The 17,055-nt window shown below is 48.6% G+C and overlaps 1 protein-coding gene across 5 annotated transcripts in view; it reads right to left on the bottom strand.

Moving 5' to 3' along the window:
• WWC1 (WW and C2 domain containing 1) overlaps window positions 1-17,055 on the bottom strand; it is a 145,628-nt gene that overhangs the window by 19,459 nt on the left and 109,114 nt on the right. For all 5 annotated transcript variants that reach the window (XM_032403677.1, XM_032403679.1, XM_032403681.1 and 2 more), the window contains exons 12-17: window positions 14,353-14,461; window positions 13,820-13,900; window positions 13,088-13,174; window positions 11,847-12,039; window positions 3,709-3,861; window positions 1,843-1,934 (exon numbers count right to left, since the gene is read on the bottom strand). In XM_032403677.1, the coding sequence (XP_032259568.1) occupies window positions 1,843-1,934; window positions 3,709-3,861; window positions 11,847-12,039; window positions 13,088-13,174; window positions 13,820-13,900; window positions 14,353-14,461 (715 nt within the window). The remainder of the gene's footprint in view (window positions 1-1,842; window positions 1,935-3,708; window positions 3,862-11,846; window positions 12,040-13,087; window positions 13,175-13,819; window positions 13,901-14,352; window positions 14,462-17,055) is intronic.

Here is a 17,055-nt window from a genome sequence, read left to right as displayed (position 1 = left end):
GCTCTGCCGGGGGGAAGCCCACCATGGGCTCTGGAGAGCCGGTTATGCTCTGCTTCTGGATTTGGATGCTGGTTACATGGGTACTTAGGTTTCTGAAAATTCACTGAGCTGTACGCTCAGGGGAACTTTTATGTAAGCGTGTCATACTGCAAGAAAAAGTTAAAGATGCTTTGCCAAAGGTGACCAAAACAGGACGAAGCTAAGGTTTGAACTCTGGTCTATATCACTGTTTCCTAAATGTGTGAGGAGACCGCTCTTTTGGGATACAAGAGACTGAGCAGCCTCGAAACACACCGAGAGAAAGCTGTCTCCGATTCTCCTTTGGACACGGATAAGTCTCTGGCAGCACATGTCTTTAATATTGCCGGAACACTGACTAATCTTCCTGTTTAACAGTGAGAGAAGACCTCAGGCCCAGAGCCTTAGTGAGCAGTAGGTCCAGGCGGGTTTTATACTCTTGCTTGATTTTCATTACATTTAATTTTCCAGTTACCTTCTGAGGCAGACTTGGCTCATGGCCTACCCAGGATCCACTTCCACTTTCTTCCCAACTTCACAGACCTCATTTCCCAGCCTCGCTTGCAGTTAGGTAGGCCAAATGGCTTAGCTCGGCCAATGAGAATCAAGCAGAAATTGCTGGGTGGGACTCCAAGGAATGCTCCGTGGTTAAAAGGCATACAGGCACATCTTTTGTCCTTCTACTTTTCTGATGCCTGCTTGATGGCTGGTGAGTCAGCAGCCATTTTGAGCTATAAAGCAGCCTCGATGATGGCAGTTACCCAGTAAGAAGAACAAAGAGGAAGGAGAGGAGGAGCCTGGGTTCCCAGCAACACCATGGAGCTGACAGATGAACCTGCGACTGCTTCTTCCCATTCTTCTTTGTAAGTAACAAAGAAATAAACTATCTTAATTTAAGCTTATTATTTCTACTCTCTGTTCCTAGCAGTCAAATGCGATTCCTTATTGAAACATCTTCAATTTATGGCAGATTATACTTACTTTCAATATATAGTAATATAACTTTTTTTTTTACACCAAAATAAATGTGAGTAAACACAGACACTAATATGTGAAGTAGCACGAGTGATTTATAGATCACAAAATGACCAATTGGGACAAAATTCTGGGAACCATCCTATCAGGCTATATACAGTTGATCTTGGACGACACGGGTTTGAACTGCACAGGTCCACTTATATATGGATTTTTTTTGATAAATATACTACAGTGCTGGATACATATTTTCTCTTCCTTATGATTTTCTTAACATTATTTTCCTAGGGGCACCTGGGTGGCTCAGTCAGTTAAGCGTCTGCCTTCGGCTCAGGTCATGATCCCAGGGTCCTGGGATCGAGTCCCACATCGGGCTCCCTGCTCGGCGGGGAGTCTGCTTCTCCCTCTGCCTGATGCTCCCCCTGCTTGTGCTCTCTCAAATAAATAAAATCTTTAAAAAAAAATTTTAAAAAACCTTTTTTTTCTAGCTTACTCTCTTGTAAGAATATAGTTTATCATAGAAACACATACAAAGTATGTGTTAATGCACTGTTTATGTTATTAGTAAGGCTTCTGGTCAACAGTAGACGGTTAGTAGTGAAGTTTTGGGGGAGTCAAAAGTTCTATGTCGATTTTCGACTGTGCCACGGCTTGGTGCCCCAGTCCCTGTGTTGTTCAAGGGTCAATTGCACTGCCTTGTTGCCTTATAGAGAACCCGTGAGGAGAGAGGGTCTCAGTTTTCCCAGGGGAACACTCCTCTTGGTTGCCCTGGAGTTTGGGCATCTCATTGCTGTGTCCAGGTCCACGCCAGATCAGTTCTGGAGGCTCTGGAGGGGAGCGCTCACTTACCAGCTGTCTTGCAGGGTCTGTGCGTCGCTCCTTCCCTCCTGCCTCTTCTCCAGCTCCACTGCCGTCTGTTCCAACAGAGCAGACACAGCATCCTGTGGAGACAAAGCCCATGGCTTCATCTGCATGCCGCTGGGGCCACCTCACCGGGCAAGAATCAGAGCTCAGAGTGTGACCCTCCCCCTGGACTGGGAGTGAAACTGAAGACCAGAGTGGGTAAGCACCTTTCCCCATGGTCACTTATAAACTGGAAATACAGCACTCAGTTCATCTAACTGGCAGTTCTCCTGAGAATAGCCCCTGTATGCATGGACAGACTTTTGGAAGACAGTCTAGTTTAGTAGTTAGGGAGGCAGAATTATAGGTCTCTGGCTGTAAAGAGATTATAGTATAGTCGGGGAGACCATCACATGAACTGTCAATAACAAAACAATGTGACGTTTCGGAACAAAGGAGCAATGGCAAAGTCAGCTTGGGGGTTGCATTCAGGGAAGACTTCCTGGAGGAAGAATATCTATACTGAATGGTGTCTACAGTGAGGAAGCCTATGTGACTTGAGGAACCCTCTCTGAGACTCAGTTTCCTCTACAGTAATTTCTAATAACTACTACAAAGGGTGGTTATGAAGATTAATTGAGAATATGTCCATATGGTATATAGAAGAGCACTGAGCACATAATTAGCACTCAGTAAATGGCAGCTAACAGTAAAGCAAAAACTGATCTTGTAGTTTTCTGAGCATATGGTTAATTTGCAAACACCCTTGGTAGTGTGGGCCAGAGCCTGAAAACTCCCTGAAATTTTCTTTTGGGGAAAAGGGAAGAAAAATCCATTGAAGGCCTGGTATACATCCTGCACTGATAGATAGCTTATGTGTAGCATCTTATTTAATCTTCACGACTATTCTGATAGGTAGAGCTTATGATTATTCCCTTGAGAAATGGGAACAAGGAAACGAATGTGTCTAGGGTTGACGTCACTCACCCAAGGACACGCTCTAGAAAGCAGAGGATGTTTTCAAGACCTTTACCAGCTCACAGACTCTTTTTGGAGTGAGGGAGACCTAGCTTTGTTGCTTACTGGATGTATGTATGTCCTTAGGTAACCTTTCTGAGCCTTGGTAAATGGCACATTATAAACAGGACAGTGTCCAACACAAAAGGAAGTGCAGAAAATGAGGAGAAGGATGAAAAAGGAGGTGGAGGTGGCGAAGAGGAAACAGATTTAATCCTTACACTTATCCTTACCTGTATGACCTAGCCCATCCCTTCCCCTGAAATTCTGGGCAATGACTGACTATCCAAAGTAACCAAGTACTGACTGTTCTTTACATGTACTTCTTCAAACCCTCCTAATAACCTTTTTCAGACTCAGATTAGACATGAAAAAAACAGAGGCTCAGAGAAGTGAAATGATTGACCTGTCACACAACTAACAAACACCCAGTCTTCTGACTGTCCCTCCTGTGACTTTCTGTTGCCTCTTAGAGCAAGCCTCCACTATGGACCACTACGCAGATAGCAGCACCTCAATAAAGGTTAATTTTCTATCCTGCACGGATTTCTCCTTCCTTCTCCACATCACTAAAAAAAACACGTAAATTAAGGTTTTTGTCGGCCAAGTTCTATTATGTCAAGCAAAGTGCAGAAGGGGAGAGCACAGATGTGGAAGATGTGAATATGGGGGGCTACCTGCCCCTTAGCAGAGGTTCCTCCTATCCTGTCTTCCTCTCCCTCTCTGTTCCAAAACCCTCTGCTGCTTCCCCACTTCTGATGCCCAGCCCTCTCCAATTCTGGGAGAGGCTTTTCCTTCCAACCATCCAGGTGCTGCATACCTAGGAGGGTGGGGCCAACCCGGGGCCCAGCTTACCGTGCTTTCAGGCCCTGGGGTAGGGATCTTAGCTCCCACTGGTTTGGGCTCCCTGCTCTGTTTCTTCAAGTATTTGTAGCTCAGGAGGTTGTACCAGCGAGTCGACCTCTCCCCAGACCGACAGACCTCAGCCAGGCTGATCTGGGCACCTCCCTGTTGAGGATGGGAAAAGGCAAGAGTATAAGCCAGGGCTTGACAAGGTATTCTGGGGAATTCCGGTCCTGGGGAAAGTAGGAAAAACACCCCCAGAGGGGATGGGAGCTTCTGGGAAGAGGAAAGGACTAGTTATGAATCATTTTCCATAACTCACTCATTCACTAACTTATTCATTGGTTTACTCATTCATCAAATCTTTATTGAACACCTATTGTACGTATTTTTCTTTTTTTAAAAATTATGATAAAAAACATAAAATTTACCATCTCCTGTGCCCCAGTTTTACTGAAATATAATTGACATGTAACATTGTACTAGTTTAAGTTGTACAACATAAAGATCTGGGGGTCGCCTGGCTGGCTCAGTTGGTAGAGCATGGGACTCTTTATCTCAGGGTCGTGAGTTTGAGCCTCAGGTTGGGTGTAGAATTTACTTAAAAAAATAAAGATTTGGGGGGCGCCTGGATGACTCAGTCGTTAAGCATCTGCCTTCGGCTCAGGTCATGATCCCAGGGTCCTGGGATCGAGCCCCACATCGGGCTCCCTGCTCCGCAGGAAGCCTGCTTCTCCCTCTCCCACTCCTCCAGCTTGTGTTCCCTCTCTTGCTGTGTATCTCTCTGTCAAATAAATAAATAAAATCTTAAAAAAAAAATAAAGATTTGGTATAATATGTATTGTGAAATGATTACCACAGCAAGTTCAGTTAACATCCATCACCTCACGTGAGAGCTTTAAGATCTGTCCTAAGAACTTTCAAATATGCAATACAGTGTTGTTAACTATAGTCCCCATGCTGTACATTACATGGCTAGAACTTATTTATTTTATAACTAGAAGTTGTACCTTTTGATCACCTTCACCCATTTCCCCTACTCCCCCACCTCTGGCAACGACCAATCTGTTGTTTGTTTCTATGAATTTGGTTTTTTAGATTTCACATGTGAGATCACACAGTATTTGTTTTTCTCTCTCTGGCTTATTGCACTTAGTATGTTCTCAAGGTCCATCCATGTTGTCACATAAAATTTGCCCTCTTACTTACTTTTAAGTGTACAGTTCAATAGTGTTTATATTTACAGCATGAAACAGATCTCTAGTACTTTTTCATCCTGCAAATCTGAAATTCTATACGCACTAAGCAATTTCCCTTTTCCCTTCCCCTGGTCCCTAGTAACCACCATTTTACTTTCTGTTTCTATGAATGGGACTACTTCAGATACCTCATATAAATATATTTGTCTTTTTGTGACTGGCTTGTTTCATTTAACATAATGTTCTCAAGGTTTATTCGTGTTGTAGCATGTGTCAGGATTTCTTTCCTTTTTAAGGCTGAATAATATTCCATTATATACAGAGATCACTTTTTTTTTTTTTTTTTTTTGAGAGAGAGCATGTGTGTGCAAGCCAGGCTGGGGAGGTGGGGGCAGAAGGAGAGGGAGAGAATCTTAACCAGGCTCCAGCCCAGAACAGAGCCCGACATGGGGCTCAATCTCATGACCCTGAGATTGTGACCTGAGCCAAAATCAAGAGTAGGGACTCTTAACTGACTGAGTCACCTAGGCGCCCCAGAGACCACATTTTTTAATCCCTTTATCTACGGATACACATTCGGGTTGCTTCTGTCTCTTGACTATTGTGAATAATGTTGCTATGAACACAACGTGCAAGAATCTCTTCAAAACCTTGTTTATAAAAAAACTAAAAAACAAAAACAAAAACCTTGTTTATATACCGGTGTGAGATTGCTAGATCGCATTGTAATTCCATTTTTAATTTTTTGAGGAACCGCCCTACGGTTTTCCACAGTGGCCCTGCATAATGATTTACATCCCAACCAACAGTGCACAAGGCTTTTCTTTTTTCCACATCCTTGCAAACATCTGCTCTCTCTTGTCTCTTTGATAATAGCCATTCTAAGAAGTGTGAGGTGCTATCTCACTCTGATATTGATTTGCATTTCCCTGATGATTAGTGATGGTGATCATCTTTTTATGTGCCTGTTGCCCTTCTGTACGTCTTCTTTGGAAAAATGACGATTTAGAACCTCTGCACATTTTTAAGTTGGATTGTTTGCTTTTTTTACTATGGAGTTGTATGAGTGCTTTATACACTTTTGATATTAACCCTTTATCAGATACATGACTTACAGATATTTTCTATTTGGTAGTTGCCTTTTCATTTTGTCAATGATTTCCTGCGCTGTGCAGAAGCTTTTCAGTTTGACGTAGTCCCACTTGTTTTTGTTTTTGTTGCCTGTGCTTTTGGAGTCAGATCCAAAAAATCATCATCAAGACCAGTGTAGAAGATTTTGAACAACTCAAAGCTCCAGCAACAGGAGACTGGAGGAATAAACTATAATATATCTATGGAATGGGATATTATATAGCTATGTACAAAAAATGAGGAAGATCTCTAGGTGCTGATGTGGAGAGATTTCCAGGCTGTGTTGTTAAGGGAAAAAAAAAAAAAAACAGAACAGTGCAGAATGGAATATGCAGTATGCTACTTTTTGTATAAGAAATGGAAAGAGGGGGTGCCTCAGTTTGTTAAGTGACTGCCTTCAGCTCAGGTCATGATCCTGGAGTCCCAGGATTGAGTCCCACATCGGGTCTGCTTCTCCGACTCTCCCTTCTCTTGCGCACGTGCGCTCTCTCTCTCTCTCTCAAAAAAAAAAAAAAAAGAAAAAGAAATGGAAGGAGGGATGAGAATAATACATTATCTCTCTCTCTATACATATATTTTGCACCATATTTGAGGTGCAAGGGAGCCTGAACATTATCACAGGAACGTATGTGCAACAAGAAAGGATGGAAAGATAAAACACTAACCAAAGTGGTTAGCTATCTAGGATAGGTGGGCGGATTGGGTGCAAGGGGCAGGGGGAACAAGATTTCTCTTTAGTTAATCTTTCTATACAGTTTTCCTTTGAATTGTGTAAATGGATGCCTTAAGATGAAGGCAAACGACACCAAATTAACCTAACTGAATATAACCTCCCAGGGAGACGATTTATTTCCGGTGACATACATCCTTCATGGCAAGAATGATAAAATAATTCTCACCATTCCTCAGAGGCCTTATTGTTTCAACATGCCTTCTTTTGAAGAGCCCTGACCAGGTTTGGGGTTTGGCTGACTCACCATCCCCAAACACGACAGGGGCTGTGCCAACGGGTAGTAGAAATGCCACAAGCCAGTTTGTGAAGTGGGCCAGTAGCCAAGTGGTGGCCCTGGGATGAGGAGGGGCCTCTCCAACCTACCTGGGATCCCTTTCCCCAGTTTTTCCTTCTGTTAGGATGGACCAGGGCATGGTATGGACTGTGCAAGCCCATCGTGTGGCTAAAGGTTAATTTCTATAACAGTGGTGAGTAGTCCAGTGAGGAAAACAAGGTAAATAACTCCCACCTGCACGACTAGAGTCAATTCAGGTATTGAATGCCTGGTGTATTTTAGGCACCTGTAATACATTTAAATATACACAAATTTGTGTATATTACTCATTTATTCATTTAATAAATATCCTCCAAGCACTTTGCAGAAGACTTACATAGAAACATGTAAGACAAGATTCTGCCCCCAAGGGGCTCAAAGACAGGCAAATGCATCAGATATTACAGTTCAGAACTTGCCAGGCCATGTTTGAGGGGCAAGGGGGAATGAATATAACGACAGCTTTGAGGTGTAACATTGCCATCAGATTACTATGAATTCCAACAAGACAACGCTGTCTATTTTGGGCTGGCTTATAGGTGAGAATATGGTCCACTTTGGTAAACGATTCACTTTGAGGGCATTCATTTATTTATTCAATACACACACACATGCTAAGTGGCCTCTATGTGCCAGACACTGTTTTGGGTCCTGGGGATACAGGAGAATTTAAGGCAGATAAAAATCTCTGCCCTCATGAGCTTACATTCCAGTCTGGGGGAATCAGATAAACAAATCAGTAAGTAAATACTATATTGTGTTTCATGGAATCTAAGATGCCATCAATTATGCAATATACTATTTCCTGCACTCTAAGAAAGAAAAATAGTTACGATTTAAACTATGACCTGTCATCTAGTATAAACTGCATCATGATTTTAGAGATTTGATAAAATGTGAAAATCACGTATCCCCTAAAATCTGTGATATAGACAAATGCTAGGTGGGGGAATGTGGCACAGAGAAAAATAATACAGAGAAAAGGGAGTAAGGGTGGATAAGAGAGGGGAGGGGGAAGGAAGGAAGACCTCACTGAGAAGGTGACTTTTGGGTCAAGCCCAGAATGGGGCAGGGGGAGTGAGCCTTGCCTATCAGTATCTGGGAGAAGAGAATTCCGGTCAGAGGGGACAGCAAGTGCAAAGGCCTGGAGCGGGGAGCATGCTTATGTATTCAAGGGGCACAAGGAGGATGGAGGAAGAGTCTTGGGATGAAATCTGGGAGATAATAAGGGGCAAATCCCTGAGGGCCCTGGGGGGGGTGGGGGTGGCAGGCAAGGGGCCCGGGAGTTGACTCTGGGTGGGGACGGAAGCTACTGTAAGGTTGCACTGATTTGCAATTTACTAGGATCACTCTGGTTACCATGTAGAGAAGAGATGAAGGGAGGCAACGACAGATGCAGGGAGACCCCGTAGAGTGCTACACGATCCAGGTGACAGATGGCAGTGGAGCAGGGGTAAACGGCTGGGGCCTGGGATCTTTTGAAGATGGAGCTGCCAGGAGTTCCTAAAGGACTGGATGTGGGGTGGAGAGGGTCAAAGATGACCCTGTGGTCTCTGGCCTGGGTGGTGGAAGGACGGGGTTGCTGTCAGCTGAGACACTGAAGACACAGGAGGAAAGATCAGGGGCATGGTTGTGGACAAGTTCATCTGAGATGCCTCCTGGACAGGCAGGAGATGTGGAACAGACAAGGGGGTGTAATGCAGCTGTGAGTGCAGAGGCCCAGGCTGGAGCCATACATCTGGCATGGTGTTGGACGCTGGAGGACGGGGATCTCAATCACCAGGGCAGGGGATGCGAATGGAAAAGGGAGAGGCCTGAGCCCTGGCACCCTCCGACATACAGCGGTCAGGGAACCGAGAAGAATCAGCGGAGACAGAGAAGCCAGTGATGAGGGAAGGATGCTGAGAGCAAGGTGTCCTGGAGGCCAAGTCAGGGCAAAGGATGCCGAGGAAGACTCGCTGAGCAGAGCAACTGAACCAAACACAGCTGACCAGCCAAGGGAGATGAGGACGGAGAAGTGGCCACTGATGACCTTGCCGAGCACATTTCCAGTGGGATGGGGAGGACAAAATCCCGTGTGAGCTGGCTTACAGAGAGAACATGAACACCCTTTCCACATTTTGCTATAAAGGAAAAGAAACAAGGTAGGACCTGGAGGGAGAAATGGGTAAAAAGCTGCTCTCTTTTTTTTGCTTTTTGGGTTTCTTTTTAAGCATTGGGGCATTCACAGCATGTTGGTATACTGACAGGCCAGATCCAGTGGAGGAGGGATGACTGAAGAGAGGAGAAAGCCCGAGTAACCGGTGAGAGAAGCCGGCTTCAGGTGGGAGTGGGGAGGGGCCAGGTGAGAGCCAGGAGAAATGGCAAGAAGGAGTGAAGCAAGGGCCTCAGCAGGGGGAGCTCAACTGCGGGAGAGGAGCTGCGGAAGTGTGAGGAGAGGGTAGGATTTCGCCCCTGGGACAAGGGGAAGGCAATGGGCCTAGGAAGATGCAGTATCAGTGCTGAGTAGCATTAGGGCTCATGACCCTAATGAGGTTTATGACCACGATTTTATTTTATTTTTTTAAAAGATTTATTTATTCATTTGAGAGAGAGAGTGAATGAGCGAGCGCACGTGCACGCTTGTGTGTGGGAGGAGGAGCAGAGGAGAGAATCTCCAGCAGACTCCTGCTGCACGCGCGGAGCCTGACACGGGGCTCTCGATCTCATGACCCATGAGATCATGACCTGAACCAAAACCATGAGTCGGATGCTTAACCGACTGAGCCAGCCAGGCGCCCCATGACTACGATTTTAAAATAAGACCCTACAGCGTGGCTGTGTTTCCCCACAAGTGCACAGGTGGAGAGTTCACTTTGACAGGGCTGGGGTTTTCCCCAGTGGGGATGGCAAGGTGAAAAGGGGCAAGGGAGCCTCTTGGTTGTAATGATTACCTATGGGATAGGAGCGGGGCCTGGGAAATTGGCTTTCTTAACAGAACCTGTGCTGAGTGGCACTGAGCTTAGCAGCTGGGGAGTGGACAACCAGGGCCCAGCTGGAAAGCCTATTATGCCATGCTCAAGCATTTGGTAGAACTGTGGCCTGAGATATTAGGGAAGGCAGGCCCTGTATTCATCCAAACCCATAATCCATGTTTGGGGGCGAGGGGGGAGATGACACTGTAACCCCCTGAGAAGTAGGACAGTATGATGCCTGTGTGGAAGGAAGCTGCACAGGAAACAGGCTTCTCCACCGACTTGATGGATGGCCTGGGCAGGTTACTTAGCCCTTTGGGGCCTCGACCCTTAATCTATCAGATGGAGGCAATCCTGACGCTTCTTCCTCAGGCTGCTGGGAGGGTTAAGTGCAAACTGCACGCAGAGCTCTTAGCGCGGTCCTCGACACAGATGCCGCTCAGGAGGAGGACCACTGTTGCGGCCTGGCTGATGAAGCAGCTCCAAACAGACTAGAGATTCCCCAAACCCAGCAGCCTAGGGAGCCTGCGTGGGAGCACACAGCCTTTCTCCTTGAGTCCCACTTCCTCGCCTGCTCCCCTAGCCACCAAAACACGGCAGCTTGACACTCCACATCCCCGCGGGGTACGGGAAAGTAGATTTCCCATTGGCCACAGACGGAGACGAGCCACAGTGCGACGAGCGCTTTGGCTGCTGCCATGGCAACCAGCAATGGCCAGACTTCAATTAGGAAGGAGGAATAAAAGACATCCAATTAGGAGAAGAAAATAGGATTCTCTTGTCATTGAGGAATTCCCAGGGCTGAGGAAATGCTTCAGCAGAAGAGGCTGGGTTTGGAAAAGCTTTCTGCTCTAACATCCAGAGTCTCCCCTGCTCACCAGTCTTCAGTCACTGTCCTAGCTGTGGGCTCTGGGGAGCACCATGCTGGTGAGAACACCAACGCGCTGACGTGGGTGGGTGGTGCAAGTAGACCTGCCTTAGGTTCTAACTGCTCCTGCCACTTCTTGACTGTGTGACCCTGGGAAAGTTCTTTTACTTCTCTGTTCTTCAGTTTCCTCACTGGCATAACAGTACCTGTTCTAGGAGATTGTAGTGAGGGTAGAAAAACGACATGTAGGGAGCTTAGCTCAGTGCCCACCACAGCGAGTGCTTTCAACCTATGGATGCTATCGCATTATTGCCAATAATATCATCAACAACATAATTGGCAATGATGTTGTTCTGTACTGCAGCTGAGGAGGGGGGCGGTGGGAAGTGAGAGCCACGGAGCATCTAGCGTGTGCAGACACATCATTGTTTCACATCCTTGCTATGGGGACCAGCAGCAATCAGCAGCACTTGGGAACTTAACTAAAAATGCAGAATCTCCTGGTGTCCCCACCCCCCACCAGACTTGCTGAATCAGAAACTGCATTTTAACTAGAGCCCCAGGTAACTTGTTTGCACGTTCAAGTTCCAGAAACACCGCTTAAATCCTCATTTAATCCTCAGAGAGCCATCTGTGAGGTAGGCAGTGTTAGCTGGATTTTACAGATAAGGAGACTGAGACACAGCATTAAAAGAGTCGTAGGCAATGCAGCCTCAGGCCCAAGGGATGCGGCCCTGCAGTTAGTCGGCTCGGAAAGGAGCTTCCCGCTTCCTTGCCCCCTTGCTCCCAGTAAGTGTGAGAATGTGGCTCACCGGGGCAACAGTTCCCTGCCTGGAACCCGGATGAGCTTTGCTGGCACTACAACCTGTGTTTTCTCAAGCCTTCTCCCTAAACTGCAAGCTGGGCCAATCCCCAGAAGGACAGAAGGTGGGACGACGGGCATAGCCCTCACCAGGCACTCCTCCAGATGGCTCCTGTCGGTGGTACAGACATCGACTCTTAAGGTCTTCTGGTGAAGGGCTGGATAGGACATGGACACCCAGAACATTTCATTGAACACGAGGGTGTCTGAGGCGTCCAGGGGCCGGGTCCGGAACAGGCAGGTGGTGCTTTCGGAGCAGGGAAGGATAGCTACACGAATGTTCCTAGAGGGAGACAGAGGAGAGCCCAGCTCAGCCTGGGTCTGGGCTGATGTGTTCGGTTAAACAGTTGCTGCAAATCCCTAAGAAAATAACAGTGGAGGGGGTTTGTAAGTTCTCAAGGGGTTACGCAGGAATTGGTAAGGGAAGCCGAAAGGGCCCCCGGGACAACACACTGCTCTTCCTCCTTCTGAATCCCCCAATCCTCAGAACCTCAAAGCAGTGGAGCCTGAGGCCAACAGTGTGCAAACTTCTGTGCACAGAAGAATCAGCAAGCCTGCTTGTTAACACTCAGGAAGTCTGACACGACTGCTGAGAGGAAGGCAAGCTGCTACAGCCCCGCAGAGGGGAATGTGGCAGCCGTGACACGATTAGAGAGGCACTGACCCCGGGACCCATTCAGCTGGCTTTTCGATACTCTCCCACAGATACCCCCGTACAAGGACCAATGAGATACGGAGAAGGTTATTCATTCTGGCACGGTCTGTGCGAGCAAAAGACTGAAAACGACTCTACGGTCCCATCTTGTCTTCCTTCTGTTTGGCCTGCTTTCCTCCTGCCTCTCCCGTTCCCACACGTCGCAGCCCCAGATGCCGGCTGGGTACAGACCATGGAAATAGGAGCTCTTGTTGCTGCCCCCATGCGTACCGTCTAGTTAAAGGAGAAACACGTGGGCAGATGAAATGCAATGAAACATAGAGCCGATCTGCAATGGGAAGAGCCAATAGGCTAACAGCGCAGGTGTCCACCTTGTTCATGAGGCTTCAAGTTCACGAGGGCAAGGACTTGCTCACCGCCCCATTCTTAGTGCTGGCACATGGTAGGTGCTCACGATGTACTCGTGAAGGAACTGAAGCTGTCTACAGTGCTTCTCTTTATAGTTAGTGAGTTTGCCATCAAGCCTCTATCCACATTCACAGTACTGACACGTGGCATGACGGTCACATGTGTTAAATACACACAGGGCCCACTGTCGGAGCAGCACAGAGAGCGCCCCCGGGGATGGCCACAGAGGCTGACAGAGTGACAGACACCCTGTCTGCTATATACTCACACTTTCTGGTCTTGTTGTAGCAACAGAGCAGAAGGGTTACTGAGCTGGATGATTAATATTGCAAACTGCTTATTCTTCTCATCGTACCTGAAATGGAAAGGGGCATATGGAGCACCTAGGAGTGACACATTTTTCTCTCTCTCAGTGATCACCGATGTGGCTGCTGGCTGCTCGGGAGACTGTGCTGAGCTCGAGAGCGCAGGGCCAGGGCTTTGCTGCCATGCAGGGGTACAGGGGCAGGCTGTCAGTCTCAATTTTTTAAAGAGAAGCCCGAAGATTGCGTTACGTGAAATCTCTCGATATTTAAACGTTGGCAATTAATTTCTACTGAAAACAGTATCAAGGCCACCCTGCACCAGGAGAAAACAACAAGAAGAACACATCTGGGCTGTCACCCCCAGACGGTGGGAACCTCAACGGAAAGGTAAGACAAACAGCCGCAGCAACAACGACCCAACAGACCAAGACGCAGGGGGTCTCAGTCAGGGTTGCCTCTGCCATTGGCTAGCTCCGAGAGTTGGGGCAAGTTACAAGGTCTTCAAGACCTCATTTTTCTCTTTTGTTAAACGTGGAGCTGAGAGGGAGGGAGAGGGCTGGCCCCCTTCAGTTGGGAACCCACAACTCCCGGCAGGTCCTGCTGGTTCTGCCTTCCTCCCCGGGGGAGCCATGAAGGTCCAGGGTGGGAGGCTGCTGCCGACCACCCGCTCTGTGCTCACCCTCCCAGTCACTTACTTCAGGGCAATCTGAACCCGGGTTGTACCCACTGCTTCCGATTCGTCACTGTCAAAAGCAGCGGCTTCTGAAGCACCCAGTCTGGAAGGCAACACGGGGAAGAAGAGGGTCAGGCTTCCCCGCAGTAACCTGGGGCCAAAGCCATTTTCCAGAAAAGGGGTTCTCTCTGGAAGGGTGCAGCTGCGTCCTGAAGGACGGAAGTTTGGGTCTGCTCAGACTCCCTGCAGACCCTGCCTTCCCACAACTACTCGGGATTCCTCTCTGGAAGGGGCTGCCCTTTCTCCAGTACTTGCCCCCCTAGCCGTATGCTCCTTCGTGGCAATCAGGGGACCAGCACTCCCGCGAATGTGAAGTGCCCCCAGCCGCAGGAGGAGCAGTGCTGTGTGCATCTTCAACACACCCTAAACAGGGCTCCCAGGGGGAAGGTGGGGTCACCTGGCCATGGCCTCCTGTGGGCCCCTCCCACGCACCCGAGGGGGCCCGGGCTCTGCATTCTCAGACTTCCCAGAGAGAGCCAAGACTCAGGGACCCACCTCTGCACGGAAGCCTCATACACACCACTGTCCCCGGCCACGGATTCATCCGACACAGCAGCTGAGACACAGGCCACTTTCAGGCTGCACCCCTGGGCTGTATTCATAGCTGGAGGAAGAAGGGGGAAAAAGGAAGGATGGGAAGGCAGGGTTCCAAAACCAGGACACTGTCTTTGCAACACACACTTTGGATCTACTCTCTGTCCTAGGGTGGTCCCGCCAAATACCACCTCTGAACTTGACAGCAAGGTCCTGCCTTGCTTTGGGGTATAGGATTCTGTGTTTAACATCCCAGACTTGGAAACCAAAGCGCCTGGGTTCACCTCTCAGCTCCACCACTTACTGCTTCATGACACTGGGACATGGATTTCAGCTCTCTGGCCCTTGGATTCCTTCTCTGTAAAATGGGGAAAGTAACACCTACCCTATGTGGCTGCCGGGAGGACCCAACGAGACATTCTAGTGAAGTCCTTAGTACAGAGGCTGATGCAGGAAAACACTCGATGAAATTCAGTACCACTGTCCTTACTGCAATGGTCATTCCTATCACTGTGGTGATGCCTTCTAGATCGATCCCTACACACCTGGGGCAAAATAACAGCCCCTGGACCCTTGGGAGGGGCAAGAGGAAGAAAAGACAGGATTTCACCACTGGCTCTCCCCACTCGGGCCTATTCTATTCCATTCCTAACTCTGCTCCTCAGCTCCCCTGCCCTTGACAGAGGCCCTCAAAAGCCTCTGACCCAGGGCTCCAACCAGGCACTTGGCCCATGCTGCACATTCCTTCCTCCCCTAAGTCACAAGTGCCAATGGTGAGCCAGGCCCGCTGCCAGGCTCTGAGCTAGCAAGATGGACAGGACAGTTCCTGAGCTCCGTGCGGTGGGGAAGACGAGGTTCAGGCCCTGCAACCCCACAGCCAGCACTTCTGAGCGCCCGCTGGGTGCCAGGCACCGGGGCAGCCTGGAGAAGAGACGGGGCGGGGGGCAGGCCAGGCTGAGGGAACGGACGGGGACAGCGAGCCCGGGGGAAGCCGAGAGGCCATCTGGGTGCGGCTGTCCCGGCCCGCGTCCCATGCCTGCTGCAGCTAGTGGAGAACCCCCCCACCTGCCCCCCGCCTTCAGACCCACGCATCTCCACCCTCCACTAAACCACTTAAGGAGATTAATTTGTCTGCTGACTGAACAGCGGCACTAATCGCATAACCTGCTTAGTGTCAAAGCTCAGCCTGGCATTGCTCACCGCAGGGACGGCTTTTGGAGATGGCGTGAAGGAAGACGCCATCCTGAGACATGTGCAGTCCTTGGCCCACAAGCCCCAAGGACGCTCGGGGAGGAGGGGGTCACTCCCGGCACCTTGCTCGGTCCCTGACTTGGCTCATCGCCATCCTCTGACAGATTGTCAGGGGCTCTTCTGGAGCCTGGTTAGACGTTCCACCTGTACTCGCTCCTCTCCAGGGGACAATTTTCTGAAGTTGGCCACTGCTGTCGTAGGAAGCCTGCTTTTATTTTTGTTTGAGAGCACTCAGCAAGACTCCCTTCCTGATGAGGGAGCCCCAGGGATCTCTCGGCTCCTCTTCTAAGGAAATGGCTGGCACTCACCCAGCAGAGCCTTTAATTAACCAGGAAATCTCGTCTTGCCCCCACCTTGCTCCCACTGGCCCTTGCACACGAACGGATAATTCTGGGCATAGCAGCAACCATTCCACCCATTCCTGGAGCCTTAAGGCTGAGATGGGTCCACTTCTCCCACCTGGCCTCAAAAGGAGCCAGAAACAGGAGCCCTGTGCATTCAAAGCCGGCACACGTCTTAATGTGGGATCTGGGCAGGTGGTCCTGGTGCCAGTCCTGATTCTGCCACTTCCTAGTCGTGACACTGACCTTCCTGGGCCTCACTTCTTTTGTCTGTAAATGAGGATAAAAATAGCACCCATCTCACAGAGTTGTTATGAGGCTTAAATGAGTAAATACAGAACAGTGACCGTACCTTGTATACCTGCATTCAATAAATCGTGGCCAGGAAAGCCTGGGAGCCCCAGGTGAGCTATGTGGGCACCCTGCTCAGTTTTGACCTTCACACCAGATGGGCATGGTGGGGCCAGTGAGCACCGGAGTGTCTCAGGAGCAAACACACAGAGCTGCCTCACATCTGGAGAGGAGTGTGATGATAAAGAGGTGGGGTGCTGGGTCAGGAAAACCCAGGTTCCAATCCCTTCTTTCCCCACCTGCTGGCTGGGGGACCTAGAGCAAGTAATACTACCTTTCCGAACCTGTTTCCTCATCTGTGAAATGGGCATAATAGAAGTAACCTATTTCACTGTATAAGGCACATTGCCCATCACATAATATACCCCAATAAATATTAACTATTACAATTTAATATGTGGTTGCTGCTAAAAATGAAGAATTTCTCTCCTGATAAAGCTTAGCTATACTATCAGCATCTTCTGTTTTGAAGATCCCTACTTGAATCTCAATCCATACCAAAATGTTCTTTCTGACCCCATGCAGAATGGGAGCCAGATCATATCTCCCTGGCTTCAAACGGTCATATGGGTCCCTGCTGCTATTAGGATAAAATCCAAACTCCCTACCATGCATGGCCCATAAGGCCTTAAATGACCTGGACTCTGCCTGATTCTCTGGTTTGCTAGTAGCCTCAGAGGTTTTGCTCTTACTTTTCCCAAGCTGGCTCCTTCTCACTATT

Source organism: Phoca vitulina, unplaced genomic scaffold (assembly GCF_004348235.1).
Source record: "Phoca vitulina isolate PV1807 unplaced genomic scaffold, GSC_HSeal_1.0 scaffold6, whole genome shotgun sequence".
NCBI lineage: Eukaryota > Metazoa > Chordata > Mammalia > Carnivora > Phocidae > Phoca > Phoca vitulina.
This window is presented reverse-complemented; position numbering and strand designations above follow the sequence as displayed.